A 23889-nucleotide genomic window follows, 5' to 3' on the forward strand; every position below is an offset into this window, starting at 1 on the left:
GCTCTTCTGCGCTTCTCCTCCTCCGCGCTCTTCTGCGCTTCTCCTCCTCCGCGCTCTTCTGCGCTTCTCCTCCTCCGCTCTCCAGCGCTTCTCCTCCTCCGCGCTCTTCCGCGCTTCTCCTCCTCCGCGCTCTTCTGCGCTTCTCCTCCTCCGCGCTCTTCTGCGCTTCTCCTCCTCCGCGCTTCTCCTCCTCCGCGCTCTTCTGCGCTTCTCCTCCACCGCGCTTCTCCTCCTCCGCGCTCTACTGCGCTTCTCCTCCACCGCGCTTCTCCTCCTCCGCGCTCTTCTGCGCTTCTCCTCCTCCGCGCTCTTCTGCGCTTCTCCTCCTCCGCGCTCTTCTGCGCTTCTCCTCCTCCGCTCTCCACTGCGTGAAGTAAACTTGCCTGTCTGTGAACTCTGGTAAAGACCTCTTTACTGTGTGAGGGAAGAAGCTCCACTCTGTAACCGTGCTGTACAGAAGGTTTCTGAGTGAGACGTCTTGATGATGTCATTCAGTTTCAGGAGTCACATGTTCCAGTTAAACTTTCATTCAAATCAGATCAATAATTTAAACTGATTACCTTGATAGTTTTTAATCAGGCCCTTTGGTATTTGGACCAAATAGCTTATGGAAAACTAGGCGTCAGATTTAGTAGCTGCAACTGTGTCAGACACATATTTAATCAATTTTTTGGTAATAAATCAATCAGACTCTGCAGATATTAAATATTAAAGGCAGAGAGGTTCTATTGGGACGTCCCTACCTGTAAGCTGGATTGATTTATTACTTGGTGATTTCATGAGATTTGTTGACAAGAAGAAACAAACAGTATTTCTCCAGACTAATTATTTAAAAGGACGGAAATAAAACATTAGAAAACAATGTTTCTTCACTGACCAGGCACAAAAACGGTCTCCCCAGGTTTTTGGAGGATCTCCAGTGGCGTGAACTCTGGAGGCCAGTTCGGCTGCTGTGTTCGGGGATAAACCACGTTGAACCAGGTGATTGCCTCGTCCTGCTGGTTTCCTCCCTCCTCTCTGGTCACCTTGATCAGCTCGCGGGGCGTGTTGGTGGGGAACAGACACCACCTCTTGTGCCCTTGAACCAGGGCGTTCCAGGCGCTGGTGCCCAGCGGGTCGATGTGGATGCCGGTGCCGGATCGGGCCGGACCCATTACAAACCATCTGTGAGGAGAGGATAACATCAGGTGTCACTGAAACGTCACCATGCAAACTCTGATTTGTTGACAGTCAGTGATTATTTGATCAACAATATGTATGTTTCACCACAGCAAAACACTGATTTAAAGCCACTGAACTTCTCATTTCTCTGCTTGTTATTATGAAGATCACATGTAGTGAAACAAAGGGATAAATGGCAGAACAACAAAGAAACAATGTTGTCAGCTTACTGACAGTTTAAAAAAGCAGAGAAGAGAAACAAAACTTAATTTGCTGACTGATTTAATGAAGCTAAGAACATCCTGATTCTGTGTTGCCGTTTACTCGTGTGGGCAGATTACCATCGTTTTGAATTCGTTATTCGACTCATTTATCTTTATCATCACGGTTCTACTGATCGAAATGCTAACATGAAAGTGCAAAGGGGACTTTCTGGGTTTCATTCCTGTAACTCTTTAAAGTATCTGGAACTGATGGATTAAAGACCACACACAAAATAAATAATTGTCTCAAAAACAACCTTCAGACTATAATAGCATCAATTAGCAAGTCAAAGGGAACGTGTTTTTAAATTAACTTAAAACATCAACCTAAGAAAAGAGTTCAGCACAGGAAGCGAAATTATAAAACATGATCATTATCGCTTCATTCAATGATAGTTATTAGTTGAGGGTGATTTAAAATTTTCTATCACATCTATATAATTTTATAATTTGATATGTGTGATTATTTATCTATTTTTGGCTAATCTGATAAATGTAATATCTAATAAACCACAATCACGCATTAATATCCAAATATTCCACTAATTTCTCTCTAATGTGATGATGCGCTGCTTTTCTCTGTTTTATATCAGTGTGAACTAAATATCTTAACGTTTTGACTGCTGGTTGGACAAAAAACACACGAAGACGTCGCCTTCAGCTCTGGGAAACTGAGATGAACATTTTCACTATTTTGTGACATTTTCTACACTAGACGATGACTCGATTAGTTGAGAAAGTAATCAGTATCCTTTTGAACGCATTTTGTTTACTCATTTTTAAATCCGGCATTGTTTCCATCCATGTTCAACAGCCTCTTCTTCACCTTTGCCGCCACGTTGGAGCATATTCTTGCCACCGCCAGTGGATGAGTGCAACGCGGCCGGCAGGACTGAGACTGCGCTTCCATAGGTCTAAAGCCGAAAAGTTAAACAAACGAACCTGTACGGCGGTCGGCGCTTCTCTCCTGCAAACTGGAACAGGTCGTCCCTGAAGAAGACGGGCACCTCGTAGTCCTCCAGCAGCTTTCGCCGCTTAGCGTGTTCCCCGTAGCTGCTGTCGAAGATGTAGAGCGGGCTGTCGTCCCTGGTGCTCTCCAGGTACTCCATGTAGTACTTCATCTTCATCTTCACGGAGTATCCGTCGTTGTCCTCCCCGCACTTGAACTTCTGGTTTCGGTATTTGCGTTTGAGGCGTTCCAGAGTCCATTTTTCCCGAGCGGGCCAGGTCTCCTGGCAGTTCAGCAGGACGACAGGCTTGTAGGGCCGCTCGAAGCGCTGGATGAACTCTTCAGGGGTGACGCGGAGGGCGTCCACACGCTCAACGCTGTCCTGTAACACAGCGTGATGCATCAGTACAGTGTTACACAGAGTATTGGTCTGAAGGCGTAAATACTCTTCTGTCTATCTGGATAACAAAATATTCTGTCACTCACACGTAATGTTAGAATAAGATGTTCAACCTGTTTCCCGACCTGTGACTATATATTTCTTAATCTGAAGTGATCTAAAGTGTTGGGCCAACAACAGCTGTAAGTGTAAAATACCTTTCTAGTCTTTCTGAAATGATTAAATATTATAACAGGCACCAACTGGGAGTGGTATCAGGACACAAAGGGTGTGTGTTTGTGTTGAGGAATGCCATGTTGAGGCACACTCGCTTGTCCTATTATTATATCCTTTAAATAACTCTGCAGCTCTTCATTTGGTTGTTTTGTGGCTGTTTACTACACCCCTGCTACTAGCGGAAATAATCTCACAGCGAGCACTGTTGGTTCAGAATTTTTCTGTCTGCCTTAGAACAATAGTCAGGACAAGGACATGTTCACAGTAATGAGGGACCAAAACTGTCCAATCAAATCCACTTTCCACAAACAAGGACGGTTTTTGTCCCCCATCACTGTGAACATGTCCGTCAAGTTCAATCTCAGCCTACAGTACTTACAAGATTTAATAAGTGGCGATTTACTACATTTAAAACTGCCTGCAGCGCACAAATTATTTACTACATCCTGCTGACACAAGTGTAACTGGTGTGTGCACGTACCACAGTGCAAATGTCCAGTATTAGAAGACAACATGTTACCGTCCTACATGTGCATGTGTTTAAGACTGAATTTGATTGACTTTATACTTTGGAATAAAGAAGCTGATGTACTAAAATGTGGACAATTACATTTACACACTTTACTTTTTATTTGAATAACATTGCTACTTAATGTTTTTTTTATTTTGTCCTTCACTATTTTGTGACAATACATTTCCAGCATATCTTTATATAAAATATCTGGGTATATATTGCACAGCATATTCAAACAACATAATGTCAGAAACATAGCTTTACCTACAGTGAAAAATAGATGTTGGATCAAAAGAAATGTGCATAAATTTAAAAATAACTATCCAATCCATCATATCTGTGTATGGCAAGCGTTAACATTTATCCCTTAAAACTTCCTAGTCTCTTTTTAAAAGCTACCAGTACTTATGTATTAGTTAATGGTACCTATTTTTTGTTATTAGTAACTAACAGCACATTTTGGCCATTGAAAACTATGGGGCTCTGCAGTTCAGATATCATTTACTAGTCACTATTATTTAGCTACTAGTGCTTATTTTATTGTTATTAGTAACTATTCGTTTCTTACTAGTAAGAAACAAACTATTATCAACAACATGTCATTAATGAATGACTAGTAACCCCAAAAAAGAAGAATGAAAATGTTACTAGTAACTTTTGGAATAGTTACTATCTGTATCTGAACTAAGGAACCCTTAGATTTCAAAGGCCAAAATGTGCAGTTAGTTACTAGTAACTACAAATTAGGTACTTGTAACGTTATCTAATCAATTCTTACTTATAAAGCAGGAATAGATACAAGTCGCTTTTAAATAGAGTTTTAAGGAATAAATGTTAAAACAGCTTAACGTAGAGCCGCATAGATTTTAAAGGCCAAAATGTGCAGTTAGTTACTAGTAACTACAAATTAGGTACTTGTAACGTTATCTAATCAATTCTTACTTATAAAACAGCTTAACGTAGAGCCGCATAGATTTTAAAGGTAAAATGTGCATTTAATTAACGTTACTAGTAACTAATGAAATACTTTCGCATTACAGGTTTGGTAATATTCTTGTACCGATATGGACTTGCGTGTCTGAAAAGAAGTTAAAGTATTAAAATAAAGTAGTACAAAGGTCTCGGGGCCTGAAATTAAAGTAATGGCGTGACACACTGTGGTGAAACACCGGCTCGGTGTCTACGTGACAAGCTGCACTCCTGCAGTGAGCTGCGGCTAGCGAGCTAACGTTAGCCTAACTTAGGATGCTACATTGACAGTTACCTTTACGGTGAGGTGCGACAGGTCGAAAGTCTCATGATAACCGTGTTTAGTCCAGTCTAATGAGTCTTTCAGTTCGGGTCTGGCGCTCCGTTTCGCCTCTTTAATCCTCTTCTTACTCTTATGGTTCATTCCTCCTCCTGGCTTTTAAAAGAGTGTTGTCGCTGCTCAGCTAGCTATCGAGCTAACCTGGAGCTACCACAGAGACGCATTCACTAGCCTGCACCGGGCTAGCTACGCTGCTCGGACAGCCTCGCTTTATTTATTTGCTTAAGATAATAAGCCCAAAATAGGCGGGTAATGTGTAGAACCCGTCCTCAGATCTTTACCAACAAATGTGAGATCACTTTTAAAATCTGCCTCGACGGTACAGTTTCGTTAACAGACAACAAGAGAAGCTAACTGGCTGGCAGGGGGACACAATGCTTGTGCAATTGATTGACAGCTACAGCGCCCGCCTCTGTTGCTGGAATACAAAGCCGATTGGCCACAGCGCCCTCAAAGGCAAATCGTTGATTGGATGTAATGTAGCAGAAGCCTTCCCGCCGGGCATTTACGTAGATTTGATTGGCTGTTAAGGCGTTGTGTTTGGGTCGATGCGGAAATAGACGTACGCGTTCTGCTAGTGATATAATATCAATAAAAAATGTCGATAAAGTTTTTTAATGTGAATTTCTCATTAAAATCATAGCGGGCGATTTAATTATGTAATGTCAGACGATTTTATTAACCCGCAAAATGGACGACAGTGGAACCGAAACACCTAGAATAGCTTACAAAGTTTTCACGTTTGAAGAAAGCAAGAAAGACACAGAGGAGTCACTGTCTGTCTGCATACCAGAGGTCTGTTTGGATTCAGTAATTAACATTATTATACTTCATGTAACGTTGCAGTAATTGTTTGTATGCACCTGTGTGAAATTTACTTACTTTTTATGTAAATTAGCTGTTTTCTGGGTTAAGTGTTGCGCTGGAACTTCATATAATGAAGGGGCTAATGCCTGAAAATGTGAATTTAACTTAATCATGTGTATATAAATGGTATGCAGCCGTTAGAAGAACGTGCAAGGTGTTATACGATATGTTAGGGTCCTCCCATTAATTCGGCTTACATCCAGTTATACAAGGTGTTTTTGTTTAAAATAAATTTCGACAAATATAACTGGATTGCCTCCATTCATCGCCCAGTCAGAACAACCTCACGAGCAACATAATCCAACTCCAAAAGCTAAAATTAAACCAAACAGCGTGGTGCATGATGGATGATATGGATGCAGATCTTTAGAAGACATCCACTCTTTGTAAACTTTCTAATGTCTTGAACCACTCGCTTACATTTAGTGGTATGAAATGCAAGACATTTGATTGTTCTTGTGTAGTTTGTATGATGCTTTTGCAATATTGTTGTTATACATTCACGCCAATAAAGCTATTATAATTTGAATTGAATTGCAAGACATCCTTAAAATGTTGAATATGTTAGTGATGTTTTGTTTTCAGTCACTATTTCGTGGTTAACTTGCAGTCATTCTCAGGTACTCGACCCACACTATGGCATGTATGTGTGGCCTTGTGCGGTGGTGCTGGCACGGTATCTGTGGGCACGAAGAGAAGAGCTGAGAGACAAGACAGTGCTGGAGGTGATAGGAAGCAGGTTTTAATTGTTACAATTTGAAAAATATTTAACAACAACGGAACTGTGGACATTGCGAGTTCTCTCTCCACAGATTGGTGCAGGTGTGAGTCTGCCAGGTGTGGTGGCGGGGAAGTGCGGTGCAAAGGTGATCCTGTCAGACAACGCTACGACTCCACAGTGCCTGGAGAACTGCAGGCGCAGCTGTGAAGCCAACGGCCTCCGTGACGTGGAGGTGCTGGGACTCACCTGGGGGGAGATCTCGCCGGATCTCGTTCTGCTTCCTGAGCTGGACGTCATCTTGGGGTCGGATGTTTTCTACGAGCCACAAGGTTGGTCGCAGGATGCACTTTGGCCATGTAGTGTATGTAAAACTGAGTGAATAAACATTTGCCACCTGTCTCAGATTTTGAAGATGTCCTCGTGACTGTTGCTTATCTTCTAAGAAAGAACCCCAGAGCCCAGTTCTGGACCACATACCAAGAGAGAAGGTTCAGTATACCTGCTTTATTTCCCACCTGCACCGCAGACGTACTGTCCAGTCTGCATCGCTGCTTCAGTTGTTGTAAGCCTCCTCTTCTTCCTTGTGTTTCAGTGCCGACTGGTCGATTGAAGCGTTGCTCCACCGGTGGAAGCTGAGTTGTGTTGACGTTGAGCTGGAAAGCTTCGATACGGATAAACCTGAGCTGGCTGAATCAGCTCCGCCGGGCAGCTACAGCGTCCAGATGATGATCATAACGCTGAAGACGGAGGACGCTGGGCCGTAATTACAGACTAAATGTCGGTCATTGTCATCGGTGGTTACAGGAGCCACCAAAACTCTCATCGTAGACGGAAGGTGGAGAAAATAAATGAGTGAATGTTAAACATGACATTAAACCTTTCAGCTGCATGTTGAAGATCAGTCTGGGTTTGTCTTTGTTATATAACTCCACTCTGTTGCATAAGCTCAGTTTTGCAGCTGCAGTTCTGGCACCAACATGTAAAATTAGTGGATGGAAAGTCTCTGTGGTGAAAACATGACGGAGCAAACTGTTCCTGTGGCGCACTCTGGACGTGCACGCTCACTGAGCGCTGATCTGTGAGTGCTGTTCCCCGCACTGCAGAGAGTCCACGCTCCCACATTCAGCCTCTGGAGGTTTGGCGGCCGCTGTCCCCTGCTGGTGGAACCAGACTCCTGCAGCTGCGAGCTGGACAGGCGGTGGAGGAACCAGCAGAGGGAGGAAAGCTGCAGAGATTCACTGTTGAACACAATGTTTACACCATCAGACTGAACTGGGTGAAGTCAGAGCTGCAGCCACAGGTGTTATTTAATCAGGTAATGCTGAGCTTCAGTACACCGGGGTTATTACTCCACAACAGCTGCAGTTTTTATTTTAACATGAGGTCTTAAATAAACTTTGCTATAATTTGGTCTAGTGAAAATTTCATTGAAAATGTTTCTTAAAGTGTTAAACACTCTGAAGCAGTGATTCCCAACCTGGGGGTCGGGACCCCGCAAGGAGTCGCAGGGTAAATCTGAGCTGTCGCCAGATGATTAAAATGACAGGAAGTAGAAAAACACATTTCTGCAAAAATAGGTTATTAGCCACGAGCTAGCAGCATGTCCACCACCACTTTGGTCCAGACTGAAACATCTCAGCAGCTGCTGGATGGATGATTATGAAACGTGGTTCAGACTCTGATGTTCCCCTCAGGGTTTACATCGTTGTAATATGACAAATAAACCTACCGTCTTACCTCCATGTTAATCTGTCCAGCACTTTGCTTTATGATCAAATACCTGCACTAACGACGTTCACATCAGCCTCAGCTGTTCACTCTGTTCACTGCTAATTAGCTCACGTTAGCGTGCTAACATGCTAAACTAAGATGGTGAACACGAAACCTGCACAACATTAGCCTGTTAGCATTGTCATTGTGAGCATTTGGGTCAAAACACTGCTGTGTTTAAGTACAGCCTCACACACAATTTTATTTGTTTTTGCATTTTGTTCGTGACTCTGGATCATCGAACATCTTCAGACGCAAAAGATTCACATGAAACAAAGGGAAATCTCTGAAACGGGCCACCACACAGACAAACTCAGCCTGCGATGAAGGTGTGAAGTCAGACAAAGCTTCGTTTTTATGAGCTGAAATTGTTGGGAAGCACACGAAGATTCTTAATATCAGGTGTATTTCACTACTAGTACTTCAGCATTAACTCAACACAAGCAGCCTTCATGGTCCAAACATTTAGATTTAAAACATTTACATTTAGCTGACGCTTTTATCCAAAGCGACTTACAACTGCTATACATGTCAGAGGTCACACGCCTCTGGAGCAACAAGCGTATGAGACGGGGAAAAGAACTACAGAGTCAAGTCATTCAAGAAGAGTTTTAATAGCATTGAAAACTTGTCAACACATCGAAATCACCCAACTTCCACCACCATCTCACGTGTGCACCATCGTGGTCTGAACCGGGACCCGGGTGCGCCCCAACACAGGGGAGTGTTTTGCAACACCTGCAGGCGGAGGAACCACAGTCTGCTGAACATCTGGATCTGTGGGCTCCTCTTCACGCCCACGTCGAACCTCGGGAAGGCTCCTGCCGTCCGTACGTCTCGTTCTGTCGCCAAGGAGGCCGTGGTCGGTTTTTCCGGGATAAGCCGTCCGAGTCGCCCTGGATCAGAAAAACAAGGTTTAATCTTCACCGTTCATGGTCACACAGCTGAGAGGAGTCAGAGCTGCTGTATTTTACAGGCTGACACCAATTTTTTAGTCTCATTATAACCTATAATATTTAAAATTTGACTTTGTGTAGGCCAGTGAAATGAATGAGATACCACAAAATAATTCAGAGTAGTGTGAAGAAAGCTTCAGCATTTAGGCCATCATGGGATATTTGAATAACTAAATAAATGAATAATTTTAAAAGAAATCCAAATACTTAAAATCCTTTACAGACTCTTTACTTGGTGTTTACACTTTTATCTTGCCTCTAAGCAACTTCTACATGAGACGTTTTAGAAGTCACTTACATTTTATGAGCTCCACGTACCAAATGTCATTCGGGAATGCACAAATTTAAAGTAAGCAGTGAGTCATGCGAGCACAGAATACAGAAAATGATTCAGCAACTTGACCTGTCACAAATAAAATAGCCTCCCTTGAATTCGGCTTAGGATAACACTGACATAAACAAAGAACTAACTCTTATTCGAATACAAAATTTGGGTTTGAGCCACACCTCCCCGCTCGAGTACCGCGGCGGAGCAACAGTTAAAGCGAGAGATTCCCCAAGGAAGAGTTGAACTTGGCGGGTCAACTGTCTGTGCCAGATGTCACTCAGAGATTTACTAATTAAAGGAATAGAGTGATTCGGTTTAATCACAAAGCACATTAAATTATTCAAGAACTTTACTAACCCCAAACTCTTAAATTCGGTACATTTAACCCGCCTCACCTCAGTAATCACTCCTTGGCTTTCTTCTCGGAGTTTTGGAGTTTCTCCACAATTTTGCGCTCATGTCCGGAGGGGTTGTGCCTGTTGGTGTTGTCACTGGCCTCCTTCTTTGTCCTGCCTTTACGGGCCGAGCCTTCTGTTAAGAGGAAAAAAAACCTTTTAGAGTTAAAACAAACAAACAAACTACGACAAAAAGACAGTGAGAAGAAGTTTCACTCGTGATTCAGGCAGCTCACCTGCGTATTTATCGGTCAGGTTATAATATTCATACTGGTCGAAATACTCGTCTTCAAAGCGGCTGGGCTTCAGATTCTTCACGTCGACGTGGCTCATGTTGGTTTCTCCGAGATTTGCTCAAAATAATAATAATAATAATAATAATAAAGTTTTAAAAAAGAAAACACTCCCTCTCGTCTGCTTCTGTCTCGGATGTTTTTCTCCACACGCCTCGCTGAGTTTTTATAACGGAGCCGTGCAGCTCCTCCTGCAGACACCGCCCCCCCCGCCGCCGCAGGTGTCCTCTTTCTGCTGCAGCAACATTGCATCATTTTAGGATTATTGAGCCATTAACGTCCCTGAACACAACATTGTACATTTACTCCAGCACTGTACTTCAGTACACATTTAAAATCGCTGTACTTTACTTGAGTCATGTCACTTTCTACTGTTATGTTACTGTTTTGAGTGTTACTTCTTCTTCTTCTTTGTTTATGTCAGTGTTTCTTGAAGCCGAATTCAAGGGAGCCTATTTTATTTGTGACAGGTCAAGTTGCTGAATCATTTTCTGTACTCTGCGCTCGCATGAATCACTGCTTACTTTAAATTTGTGCATTTCCGAATGACATTTGGTACGTGGAGCTCATAAAATGTAAGTGACTTTTAAAACGTCTCATGTAGAAGTTGCTCGGTTAAAAAAAGATCAAATTTTTTTTAACACTCTGTAAAGAGTCTTTAATGTTTCCTTTTTAAATATTTGGATTTATTTAAAAAAGATATTTCAAATTTCCAAATACATGATGGCCTAAAAATGCTGGAGCTTTCTTCACACTGCAGTACTTCTACTACTCCAAACCTTAGAGGGGAATATTGTACTTCTTACTTCACTACATTTATCTGACAGCTTCAGTTACTTTACACATTAATATCTTTAATATGATGTTTTGTTAAAACTACAGCAGCAACATCCTGCTTTACATTAAGACCAACAGCAATAATCTGATGAGAGGAGATACAATAATACAACATTTTACTGCTTTAATACTTTAAGGACATTTTACTCACTTACCTTTACTGCAGTAACATTTTTACTGCAGGACTTTTACCTGTAACAGAGTATTTTACAGTGTGGTATTAGTAAACTAATAGTATTCTAAAGTCCACTGCTGTTTGCATCCATGATTATCACACAGGTGCATCACTACACAGACGGGGGAACCTTCATATTGAACAACAATGAAGTTAAGTTATTTAAATGTCTTTATTGCATTTTCTTTATTGTTTCACTTGCATGTAGAGAAAGGAAACATCAGGTGTGGAGGAGGCGCTCTCTGCTGCAGCGTTTAAAGTCTGACCTTCACGTCTGCAGCAGAGTTTTCTTGGTTTATCAGCAGCTGCTCGCTTCACACAGCCCTGACCTGTTTGTGTGTGCGTAGTTATCTCATCTCAGTCGACTAATCATTGTCAAACACCTCGTGACTTTTCAAAACAAACTTTGGACTGAACTTATCAGAGAGTGACGAAAGAAAGAAAATAACTTCTAGTGTCGACTGATCTACAGACACGTGTTCTGGAAACCCGTGCACGTCTGTATTCACGTGCACGTCTGTATTCACGTGCACGTCTGTATTAATGCTCAGAATAAATGGCTGACAGATGTAATGTCAAATTTTCATTAAAGTCTAATTCAGTATTTTTAAACCTGGGCCACATATTGTTGGTGTTGAAATAACTCGTAGGTGCAGAAAGTTCTGAATCTGTGCAGTAGAAGCTTCAGCCGGCAGCTGAACTGTATTCCTTCCTGTCAAAATGGCGTCCGCAGAAAGAGCTTCTTGCTGCCAGCGACAGGCTCTGACTGTTACACCAGGTGTCTGACAACATCAGGGACTCCGGGTGACCCCCTTTTGTTTTTAACAGGAAACTGAACTCTCGCTCTGAGATCTCGTGAGAGGCGAGTCGTTGCAGGGAGACGCCGGCGGTGGAAACGAGGGAGAGGAGTTTGTTGTGCACGTAGAGGAGCTGCAAGCAAGACTTCCTAACAAACTCCTCTCTCACACTCTCGCTTCCACTGTCGCAGTCTTCCTGGGGTGAAGTTAGTTTAATGCTGTTGGAGGAAGACGCCGGCGGTGGAAACGTGAGACTAGTGAGTTGGAGAGAGGAGTTTGTTGTGTTGCTAGCAGCTCGGTCTCGCCATGGTGTTTGATTTTTACACCTTGTTAGCTGAGTTTGGCTGTTCCTCCTACCCAGCTGTTTCTGTTCAGTTAATGATTGTGTTTCAACCTACTTAATGACTTTATCATCATAATTAAACAAACATAATTGTTTAATCAAACACCTCATGATGTGCCTACAAGATCCCTGACTTTGTGCAAGTGCACCTGGAAGAACTGAAGGCAAAGGGTGGTCACACCAGATTTTCAGTAAAATTAGCTTCTGTTGACTTTCTGTTTTGTTCATTGATAAATATCCATTTGTGCAATTATATTTGTGAAAGCATTCTTACTTTACAGCATCTTTTCCACACCTGCCTAAAACTCTTGCACAGTATATCTAGTTTTATCTTTTCACCCTTTACCTAATGATCATGTCCTGCAGCTTTTATCTTTTCTTAATTTTTATACCCTCTCTGTGAAGAAACAATATTTAGAAAGACAAAAAAAAAACACTTCACATGAGTAACTTCACATCACTGTCTTATTAGAACTTGTAACATTAAATAATAATCTGACGACAGAGCTGTCGTTTAAGGATTAACGGGCAGAAAAGAGCAATATTAGTTTGCTCCTCTGATTTAAATCTTATTTTCTGACTTCTCCCCTCACTTGTGCTTATTTCCTGTGAAAAACCGGATTGTTTTACCTCTTACACAAAACTACGTGAGAGGTTTAGAGGCAGAACGTCAGTGTTTGGTTCGGCCTGCGGTGGCTGTATGTATTGAGCCTGATAATACAAGTATGTTTTAACACAAGAGAATAAATGTTGCCTGGCAGCAGAGGGAAAAATCATGTCACACTCTGAATTTAAACTCCGCTCATCACGCTGTAATTACAGGCCTCAACATCAAAACAAACTTCAGTCACAAGAGCGTTCTGGTTTTAGTCACCGCATGACTCCCGTTTCTAACTGCATCCCTGAGCAGAGTCATTTACCACAGTGGAAAAACACACTCGAGACAGCCACAAGTTGTTCACGAGGGGGGGAAGAGTTCAAGCTCCAGAAGGCAGGAGTTGAGACACATCCTCCATTACTGTGACTACGTGATTAAAAACAAGAGCTTCCTCAGGGTCAGCCAATAATCACACACAGGTGGAGGCTGTGAACACATCCAGCTCCTTCGTTACACCTGTATCGACACAGATAATAAAACTATACACATGAATTTTATTGAATCGGTACCCGATGCAAGTAAAAGAACAACAAAAAGGAACTTTACACATGGCTATAACTGGTATTGCAACGCACGGTGGGCCGCTGTGTTGGTGGGTCTGGTGGTGAATCATCAGCTGAACCTTTTTATCTGTCCGGCTGCAGATTTAACAGCAACCAGACCTGTACGTCCTCATACCTAAACCACAAAATAGGTTGATTGTCTAATGGCTCAAAAAAACATGCACAAGCAGGCTTATAGATTTCCAGAGTCAGGAAACATCACTGCAGATCCATCTCACCCCGGACACAACCTGTTCCAGCTCCTCCCCTCTGGGAGGCGCTACAGAGCACTGTACGCCAAAACCAACAGACTCAGGAACAGTTTCTTCCCACAATCCATCACTCTGATGAACAGCTGACTCTGACTCACAGTGTTGTGCAATAACCCAGTAATGCTGTGTTCACACTGAAAGCAAATCCAGCGTTTTGGGCGGCTTGATTGAAAAATCAATGCAAAAAGGTGAATTCCTGTGAATTCACTCCGAGCGGAGCGAAAGAGGCGTTTGTTGCGACATTCGCTGGTTCTCACAAGTGTAACTTTTTCAACTTGGGCGAGAAATTCGCTGGACGCGATGTTGCTAAAGCCTATCAGCGTGAGATTGTCCAAACGTCTCCGGCGGCTTCGGGGCGTTGTTTGGAGAGGACCTGACGAGCGGTGTAACGACAATCCGCTGGCCGACGGCGAGCTGCTAAAGAACGGGGAAGTTTACGGGGAGCAGCGCTGCAGCTTTTGGACAAATAAACACCGGTAGTCGATCTGGATTATTCTCTGACAGTTTCGCCGTTTGCCCGCGGGAGGAGCTCCAAGTAAACTGCTTTATTAAATTAGCTTTTTACTGGATTACACATCCAGTCCCACTGTTGTTGTTAGCGTCGGTTGTTAGCACCCAGAGCTCTGTTGGACTACGTCTTCATATTTATATAAAAATCAGACAAAACTGGACATTACTTGGAGAAAGGAAAGTGAGGAAGTTGAACTACTTGGTGAGTTCAGAAAATATGTGTCTGTAAATTTGTTCCAGCTGTCGTCGTACTTTACTGTGAACAGGTTAGCGTAGCATAGCCCTGATTGATCCAAACTCCATTCAGAAAACAAACATTTTAAAAGTTGTTGTCCTGCTGTTCCGCTGACAGACCTGACAAAGCACGAATTCATATGTTTAACAAATCTGCATCATGTTGTAGTTATTTCGGCATCAGTTTCACCCATTTATTGCTATTAAATCACAGCTAAATGTTTACTTTGGGTTCATAGAGCTGGAGTATTCGCGGGTTGTGTTTATTCGCATTATCACATTGTGTGTTGGGTGGTGATAGCGCAGTGGATAAAACACATGCCTTTGGTGTGAGAGGCCCAGGTTCAACTCCCCATTGTGACCCATCTACCAATGTGTCCCTGAGCAAGACACTTAATTAAGCAATTATATAGCAATTGCAAGTCGCTTTAGATAAAAGCGTCAGCTGAATGAAATGTCCAGCGGATTGCAGTGTATGTGCACCTGTATTTCACATCCACCTCCAACATGTAGCCTACATAATAATTTGGCGTTGCATTTTTTTTTTTTTGAGAAGGGGAATCAATTTTCTTTCTTGTGGATACAAATAATCAGATCCTTTACTTTAGTTGTACACCAAAGTAAAAATGCTCCATCTACAAGTAAAAGTACTTCTTTAATTTAAAGTCAAAGTAAAGAAGTACTATCAGTTTCATGTAGTTTAAGCAGTAGCACTACTTTGATGAGGATTTTTTATGTTATAAAGTCATGAAAGTAATTAGTTTATCTTATCGTATGAAACGTTGAATCATCATCTCATGACTTTATTCTTTCCTCAGAGTGAGTCTCAGCTGGTTTTGACTTTCAGACGTTCAGTGAACGCCTCCTGTGTGCAGGCAGAGCAACGTCTGGAGAGGACGTTCTGCTGAGAGAGAAAAAAAGCCTCATGAACACAGCGTTCAGTCCCAAAGAGGGGCGAAAACAAGCCAGCATCACCACCCAACTCCCTCTTTTCAACTTATCTCTGTTCATGAAAAACACAGCCGGAGCTTTTGTTGCTCTGGTTTCATGATGTTTCCTCTGAGCTGCTTGTTGTCGTCTCTCCCTTCTTCGCTCGTCCTTGACGAGACTCAGCCGGCTACAGTAAATATTTGCAGAAATATGAGCCGACCTGTCTGAGCGGTTAAAGCGTGCCCTCAGTTCCGTCTGTGCAGGAACTTGGCGTGCAACACACACACACCAGTGTACACACAGCGCTGTAAACCAGGTCACAGATAAGATACCAGCTTTATGGCCTGATTCTGACTGGACTGGTGAATATTCACCACACTGCCTGCATTTTAACCTCGTTTAAACTAAGTTCACGCTTAATGAATTTTTGTCCCCATGCGGTATTCACATTCCTCCCAGCTCGCTGCTGAGTTTGATCTTTATTCCGAATAATCAGCCTGGTCTTCGGTTCCGACCTGAGACTGTTTTTGTGTCCAGACACCTCTGAGACACTTTATCTAAAGATATGGTTTCCTCCCCGACCTCCAGCACCACCACGAGCAACCTTATCTTTTTATGATTTTAACAGTTTTTATTGTTTTAAACAAAATACAAAACATACAACTCATCATCACCCCACGTGCCGAAGGCCTCGGCTGTCAACTCAGGGCACTTCCTCCCATAAGATTTATGACAAGACAATAACCAGAATAATGAAAGCAGAAAGAGAGGCAACAAACTGCAAACTGAATAAATATATTATATAAACACGATAACGCATAACAAACGACTCCCCACAGCACGTGGCTTCTTAGGAACCCTCGCCGGAAAGCTTCAGTGCTTGTTTCTAACGTAGGCGTTCAATCTAGAAAACTGTTAACATGACGCTGTTTGAAACGCTGCCACTCCGGCGTCTCACAAGCCCACCGTTGGACTGAAGGCACCCCTTCATTCCTCCAACCTCTTAGAGTATGCTACGCCTACTTTTAGCGTTGAACTATGGCGTTGGTACCAGACCTGGAAGGGCGTAACAAAGTGAAGCTATTTGACGCCCCGGGGAATGAGAACAGGCTGATTTTCTGTATCTGGGAAACAGCCTAAGTTCATTTAGCTTATCTGAAGGTGCTGTTTTAAAACAGATGTGTTTAGCCCACATTTAAAGTGATAAACTCGTAAACACGCCGGCCTCAGGTCGGCAGAAGTTAATCATTAATTCTCTGGATGTTTATCTGCCGACTGGTCTCAAAGTAGGAGACGGTTTGTACATGACATCTGGCCAAAGTGCCATCAAAACATCCTGTGAGCACAAATGAAAATGAAAGACGTCACAAATCAAACCAAACTGACGACACATCAGACCTCAGATACACAGACGCTGTTAAAAATGTGGTCAGACATAATTATTGTGAATTTTATGTCATTTTTAGTAGTGGAAGAAGTATTCAGGTCATTTACTAAAGTAAAAGTAGAAACATTACAGTGTAGAAATATTTCAAAAGTCACACATTCAGTGTGTTTTACTAAAGTAAAAGTACAGAAGTACTACAAGCAGTACTTGTTGTTTTCTTCTTCTGCATATTTCATCACATTTTCCCAACTCAACACATTATACTAGCGATGGCGACAATTCTCTTTTCAGAAGACCTTCACGGTTTACAGGTACAGGCTCTTAATAAATCATGAAAAGTGTATTTTTATGCAGTAGTGGAACAAGTACTCAATACCACAATACTAAATATACAAATAAAAGTCACGCATTTAAAATGTTACTTAAGCAAACGTACAAAAGCATCAAAATATAGTTAAAGTACCAGACATAAAAGTACACAGAATGTCTCTTTTCATAATGACATATATTACTGGATCATAACAACATATCAGCGTTGTAGCTGGTGAAGTTGGTGCTTATTTTAATTACTTAATATATGTATTGTAGGCCTACTTATATTAATACATCACATTTTATTTGTTGACTTTATTTCGTATCTGCAAAGTATCTGAAGCTCTCAAATAAAACTAAATGTAGAAATTATAGTAGTAGTAGTATTTGCCAAGTAAAGTATCTCTAACTACTGGACCACAGTACTTGAGTAGATCAATTATTAATTTACTTTCCAGCAACTTTCAACTAAAAACAGGTTTCACATTATAATGTGCCAAACCTGCAGTTCCACACTCCGTCCACCTGGAGGCGCTGTGGAAAGCTGCTTTTCAGTGACACCACAGAAGAAGAAGAAGCTAATCTGTGTTAGCAAGTCGACAATAAACAAAGAGAAAACCCCAAAAACGGTACGTAGAGTTACGTGTTGCGTTTAATAAAGAAGAGAAAGCATAAGATGTACATTAAGTTATCACAGCGGGAACATAAACAGCCGATGTTGTTGTTACACGAGCACAAACATCGTAGTTTAGCTAACAGTAGATAAACAAACCACTCGCTAACTTTCACTCAGCTAATGCCGCATTAATATTACACAGAGTGGTTATTTCCCGTTATTTAAAGGTTGCATTAGCGTTTCAGCAAGCCTTACTAAAACAAAGTTATGTATTTTTTGACGTTGTCTAAACCTAAAGTATAATAGTTGTCGCGTTAGCTTCAATACAAGCCACTTCATTTAAAGAGAAGTTACACCAAACTCCATTCATAATTCTATCAATTCTGACATCACGTTCATATAAGAGATATAAAAACATAGTAGAACAAGATTCAGAACTTGTACTTTACACTTCTTAATTCGGCTTTCATACATTATACTATTTTAATACATTATAGCTTAAATTTATAACATACCTCGTTCTGGTCCCACTAACTGCTTGTAGCTTCTATCGACACCCATGCCTTTAAAATTACAGCTTTTTCTCATGGGGTTTTGTATGTTTTGACGCTACCTCTAACAAGACTGTTTGTGAATGGCAAACTCTTGTAGGTGAGGACATGTCAGCCGACACGAAGATTGCCGAGCTGCTCACAGAGCTCCATCAGCTCATCAAGCAGACACAGGTAAGTTAGTGGCATTGGTGAACAGATTGAAACGGCTTCAGTCGGGTTTGTCATGTTTCACTCTCCATGTCTGTGTGTTCAGGAGGAGAGGTCCCGCAGTGAACACAACCTGCTCAACATTCAGAAAACACATGAGAGGATGCAGACGGAAAACAAAAGTCAGTCGCCACATTTTAAAACCCCAACAGTCCTCACACCGTGTAGAGATGATGCCGCATGTTTTTGCTTTTCCATCTGGTTATTAGTTGCTGTTCAGCGAGTCCTGCTTCACTCAGATCTATTGCCTTGTGTCTCCTTCAGCCTCCCCATACTACCGGACCAAGCTGAGGGGACTGTACACCACGGCCAAGGCCGACGCTGAGGCAGAGTGCGGGTGAGTAGCCACAAACTCGTAACAGGGGAAACTTAGATTAATGTAGTGGCTTTCAAAGTGAACACCGGGGAATCCTCTGGGACAAGAGTCTTTTACAAGTTGATACAGTCCCTTAGAATAATCAGCACTTTCTTGACGTCTTGAGTCCGGGTAGGGGTAGTCACTTCATTGTGTCATCAGGTGGGCACCCTCCTTCCTCAGTGTTTTGGTGATAAGCCTAACACTGACACCTGGAGTCCCAGGAGCGCCCCCCTCCGCTTTTAGCCCTCTTGGTCCAGATTGGACCCTTTCGTTTTAGCCACAGCCAGTTGCTGCTTCGCTCAGCAGCCTCTGACTCCTAACCAGCAGCCTCGTTGTTGATGTGGCCGTAAAACCTCTGAAACCAACCTCTGTGGGGACCAACTGGGTTCGTCCTGCCTCGGCTGCTAGGTCGGAGTACCTCAGCCTTTTACGTTTAAACGCTTCACCGACTGCAGCCTCCCTTGGCACAGTTAGTTCCACGATGAACAGGGACTTTATCAAAACCCTCACGTCCTTCATCCATCTGGTATCTAGGATGGCAGTTGCTAAAGATTCATGACGTTTTGATTCGGTGAGCCTGTGGTTTTCCCTCTAGCGCCACCATCAAGGCATCAAGGCATCAAATCATCAGTTAGTCGGGAAGTTTCCAGACGGCGTTCCTGCTCTGGTTAGGGTTCAAACCTCTAAATGCTCTTTGCTCACTCATTTCTTTTATTCCTCACAGCATCCTGCGTCACGCTCTCGATAAAATTGCAGAGATCAAGTCTTTGTTGGAGGAGAGGAGAATAGGTATGTGACTTATAAAGTTACACTTGATTAAATTCAACCTTTTTGCTCTTTAATGTCTGCAGCAGCAGTTCTGTAACTTGTGTTTTTTTTATTGTTTTTTGCAGCTGCTAAGATGGCAGGAGTTTACAGCGACAGCGACCCCCCCAGGAAGACGATGAGGCGAGGCGTCCTGATGACGCTCCTGCAGCAGTCGGCCATGACGCTCCCTCTGTGGATCGGCAAGCCGGGGGAGAGGTAGCTGCTGCCGAACACACTGTAGAGACCAGATTATTATGATCCATCTCACAGGGAGAAGTTACTGCTGTTTTTACTGGACTGCGGCTACGTGCACCTCATAAACTGGCAACTGGTCATCCTGTTATTCCAGAAAACTAGATATAAGACCTTAAGAGACCTGAACAGAAAGCAGGACACTGTGATCTGCTAAAATAACGTGCTGCATGTTGCGGATGTTTTCTCTCCCTGTGCGCTTCCCATCAGCCCCCCTCCTCTGTGCGGGGCGACTCCGGCCAGCAGCGACTACGTGGCCAAACAGGGCGACAAGGTGGCCGCGAGGGTGAAGGCCGTGGACGGAGACGAGCAGTGGATCCTGGCTGAGGTGGTCAGCTACAACCACTCCACCAACAAGTGAGCGCGCCACAGAGCGGAATATCCCAAATGTCAGGATGTGAAACGAAGAAAACTGACTTCATGACTTTTTTTCTTCTGTTCCCCTCCAGATATGAAGTGGACGACATTGATGAAGAAGGCAAAGAGTGAGTTCTCTTTAGTAGCTTCAGATTTACTGTCTGCTAACGCTGGAGGGAAAGACGTTGAGAAAAAAATATTGTTCACAAGTCCCAAATCTTGAGTCGAGTCTAAAGTGTCAAGTCGACTCGAGTCCACGTCTTTCATGGAGGATGTTATCAGCCAAACTGCTTTACGTGTATTAAAAGTGTTTTATTTGCTTTGTGTGAGCAGGAGACACACTCTGAGCAGGCGGCGGATCATCCCTCTGCCGCAGTGGAAGGCCAACCCAGAGACGGACCCAGAGGCCCTGTTCAGCAAGGACCAGCTGGTGCTGGCCCTCTACCCGCAGACCACCTGCTTCTACCGGGCCCTCATCCACACCCCGCCACACAGGGTGAGTTGATCCTACAGTCTCTTGTTTCTGAAGCCGTGTGCCTCCCAGACTAACCGCAGCGTGCGTGCGTTCGCAGCCTCAGGACGACTACTCGGTGCTGTTCGAGGACACGTCGTACGCCGACGGTTACTCCCCTCCGCTCAACGTGGCCCAGAGATACGTGGTCGCCTGCAAGGAGAACAAGAAGAAGTGACCCGACGGCTGGAGAGGAAGACCAGAGCGCGCCGAGGGACAAAGATGAAGCCTGTTTGGAAACATTTAAGTTCTGTGAAAACGCCACTGATTTCCATTTTTGTATTAAAAAGAACATTTGTAAAGAAGGTGATAAGTGGCTGTCAGACAAGCAAAAAAAACCCTGTAACAGATCATTTTTTAATAATTAACACAGAGAAGAAGTGGAGTGACCTACACAGACCTGAACACCTGAACGTCTCACAGGGGGGGGGGGGGGGGGGGGGGGGGGGGGCTGTGACATAAAACCCATTGATCTGAGTCTGTAGTGACCAAACAAAGTACTGTAAAATACTCCCAGCACTGATTTCTGAGTGTGGTGTTGATGTACACAATTGTCCCACAATGCATTGCACGGCAGAAATATGGGAGCTGTTCACAGCCGGAAACGGAAATCAAACTAACTCAGAAAGTCACGTTTTGGAGTCTTTTGCGCGGCTCGTCTGCTGTTGGTGTAAACAGGCTTCGGATGGAGATTTGTTGTACTGCACAGTGTACTGTAAAGATCAGTGTACTGTAAAGATCAGTGTACTGTAAAGATCAGTGTACTGTGTGTACTTTGTTCTCAGTTTGTCTTCTAAAGGGTTTTGCAGCAGGATGCAGAGGAGCCTTCAGGTGCTGTGGTGGTTTGGTCATTCTGCCTTTCAGGGTCCCGTCTGACGGCCTAAATAGTGTTTGTTTGTTTGTTTGTTTGTTTTTTTACATGTGAAGAGTTCATGATTGTTGTGTGAAACAAAAACCTAAAGACCAGAGTGGAAAAACATTTTCCATGCTGCTTCTCTTTGTCTTTTATTTCCACACACAGCTTCAGCACCGAGGTCAGCCGGATTACAAGCAGCGGTGATAACTTACTAAGTACTTAAGTACACATTTGAGCTACTTATATTATCTTTCCACGCCTCTTTGGTGACAGCAAAATCTTTACAAATCAGTCGATTCATGGAGGGTCTAATCAGCAGAGTCCGAAACGGGAGGAATGAGGTCAGTTCAGTCTAACCTGTATAAATCCAGCAAAGCAAACAACAGAGAGCTCTGATGTACTGAGCTGCTTACTGATTAGGCCCGTCTGTCTGTCCATCAGGACATTTGAAATAACTTGTTTTCATAGTTTTTATCCGTAAGTCAATCCGTTGTTTTATCCAAAAGTCAAACATAATCACTTTTCTGTCATAGACGAGGAAGAAAACCAGAAAATATTTAAGAAGCTGGAATCAGATGATTTTTTCTTAAAAAGTGACTCATTAATAGATTATCAAAATAATCACAGATTAATTGAACGGTTGACAACTAAGTGATTAATTACAAGGTGTTAGAAGCCTTTACTTCAGCTCTAACATCTGTTACACTTCAGTACAAGTGGAGGAAGAAATAATCAGATCTAAAGTAAAAGCACCGAGCGCTGAACCAGAACCCGAGACTCAATGAGAAGAATCGGAATCGATAAAATTGAAACGCTACCCAACCCTACTTCAGGAGCAATTTGGGGTTCAGTATCTTTCTTAAGGACACTTGGAGGAGCAAGAAATGGAGACCCAAACGGCCAACCAGCCCTACAAAGCTTCCCTGCGCAGCGAGTGAACCAACACGTTAATCAGACCTGGAACTTTGCACTTGAAGACTTTTTTCCGCTGCAGCCCACTAGATGGAGCTCACAGATTTAGAAAGGTGCCGTCTCTGTTGACGGGGATGCTGGGACCAGTGTTCATGCATTTTTTAGCCCCTACCGAAAGTGCACACAGTTGCTGAAAGTACGCACAGACCATCTATGTTGCTTGGTTTGAGAGGGGTGATTACTGATCATGTAACGTGTTTTATGGTGTTCCAGATGTTGTGTTGGAACTGACTGAAGAGAAACTTGCAAAGATTTTAAAGTTGCTTAAGTGCAGTGATCAATCACAGAGCTGCTTCTCTTGTTGTCCTCAGTCCTGTGGTGGTAGCTGCTTTGAAGTAAACGCCAATACTGTATAAATTAAGGATTTAGCTCGATCGAGCTTCATTATAAACCTCACACTGCTCCCCTATAAGACGTGTCGACACAATAAGCTGCAGCCGACACCGCCCACTGCAGAAATCTTTATGTTGTTTTGTTTTCAGCTGTGGTTTCTGAGTAATTGCCTTTTTTTCTTGCCTTATTGTCCCACTTATTGATCACAGACTGAAATCAATTTGAAAGGAAACAAATGGCTGCCTGCAGGACAGCAAACACACGTTCATTCATTTCAAACAGAGAAAAGGTCTGCAGTTAAGTTAACGGACGAACGATTCATCAAAAATGTGTTTAAAACACGTGAAGAGTTGTTTTTAAGCTCCGGGGATGTTAAAACTTCTGCTGCACCATTGTACTTTTTACTCAACTACATTTATCTGACAGCTTCATTTATAAAATCTGATGTCTCGTTATAAATTCGATCGAAGTGACTGATCGGCTGCTTCTCCTCTGATTGATTATAATAACTCTGATGTTTGTTAGTGACGTTGATCGTTGGACTCAACAAGCCAGAAGGAGTCTGTTTGGGCCCCGAGGAACTGTGGCGGCAGAATCTTTACGAACCAAACCATTAGTGGTAACAGAGTATTTTTACAAGGAGGTATTAGTACTTTCACGGAGGTATTATTAATAATGCAGGACTTTTACTTGTAACAGAGTATTTTTACAAGGAGGTATTAGTACTTTCACGGAGGTATTATTAATAATGCAGGACTTTTACTTGTAACAGAGTATTTTTACAGGGTGGTATTAGTACTTTCACGGAGGTATTATTAATAATGCAGGACTTTTACTTGTAACAGAGTATTTTTACAAGGAGGTATTAGTACTTTCACGGAGGTATTATTAATAATGCAGGACTTTTACTTGTAACAGAGTATTTTT

At 42.8% G+C, this 23889-nt stretch overlaps 4 protein-coding genes and 1 long non-coding RNA gene across 5 annotated transcripts in view; 2 read left to right on the forward strand and 3 right to left on the reverse strand.

Moving 5' to 3' along the window:
- The window catches only part of jmjd6 (jumonji domain containing 6, arginine demethylase and lysine hydroxylase), a 13494-nt gene extending 8304 nt beyond the window's left edge, over positions 1-5190 (reverse strand). The window contains exons 1-3 of the mRNA XM_046037856.1: positions 4768-5190; positions 2367-2755; positions 878-1164 (exon numbers count right to left, since the gene is read on the reverse strand). Of these exons, the coding sequence (XP_045893812.1) occupies positions 878-1164; positions 2367-2755; positions 4768-4896 (805 nt within the window). The 5' untranslated portion in view covers positions 4897-5190. The remainder of the gene's footprint in view (positions 1-877; positions 1165-2366; positions 2756-4767) is intronic.
- mettl23 (methyltransferase like 23) lies at positions 4785-7296 on the forward strand. The gene is made up of 5 exons (XM_046038051.1): positions 4785-5607; positions 6300-6404; positions 6492-6729; positions 6804-6888; positions 6993-7296. The coding sequence occupies exons 1-5, from the start codon at positions 5503-5505 to the stop codon at positions 7162-7164; spliced, it is 705 nt and encodes a 234-aa protein (XP_045894007.1). The 5' UTR covers positions 4785-5502; the 3' UTR covers positions 7165-7296.
- LOC123962263 lies at positions 6400-8119 on the reverse strand. Its single transcript, XR_006822890.1, has 2 exons — positions 7878-8119; positions 6400-7638 (listed from the first exon to the last, which is right to left on the reverse strand). It is a non-coding gene; the product is annotated as an uncharacterized LOC123962263 (long non-coding RNA).
- Positions 8120-8765: 646 nt separating this feature from the next.
- nupr1b (nuclear protein 1b) lies at positions 8766-10270 on the reverse strand. The gene is made up of 3 exons (XM_046038265.1): positions 10086-10270; positions 9850-9985; positions 8766-9066 (listed from the first exon to the last, which is right to left on the reverse strand). The coding sequence occupies exons 1-2, from the start codon at positions 10180-10182 to the stop codon at positions 9858-9860; spliced, it is 225 nt and encodes a 74-aa protein (XP_045894221.1). The 5' UTR covers positions 10183-10270; the 3' UTR covers positions 8766-9066; positions 9850-9857.
- A 7415-nt stretch (positions 10271-17685) lies between these two features.
- Positions 17686-21166, forward strand: sgf29 (SAGA complex associated factor 29). Its single transcript, XM_046037947.1, has 10 exons — positions 17686-17768; positions 18407-18480; positions 18563-18638; positions 18781-18853; positions 19599-19663; positions 19768-19897; positions 20144-20290; positions 20383-20418; positions 20624-20786; positions 20863-21166. The coding sequence occupies exons 2-10, from the start codon at positions 18415-18417 to the stop codon at positions 20977-20979; spliced, it is 873 nt and encodes a 290-aa protein (XP_045893903.1). The 5' UTR covers positions 17686-17768; positions 18407-18414; the 3' UTR covers positions 20980-21166.
- The last annotated feature ends 2723 nt before the right edge of the window (positions 21167-23889 follow it).

Source organism: Micropterus dolomieu, linkage group LG02 (assembly GCF_021292245.1).
Source record: "Micropterus dolomieu isolate WLL.071019.BEF.003 ecotype Adirondacks linkage group LG02, ASM2129224v1, whole genome shotgun sequence".
Taxonomy (NCBI): Eukaryota; Metazoa; Chordata; class Actinopteri; order Centrarchiformes; family Centrarchidae; genus Micropterus; species Micropterus dolomieu.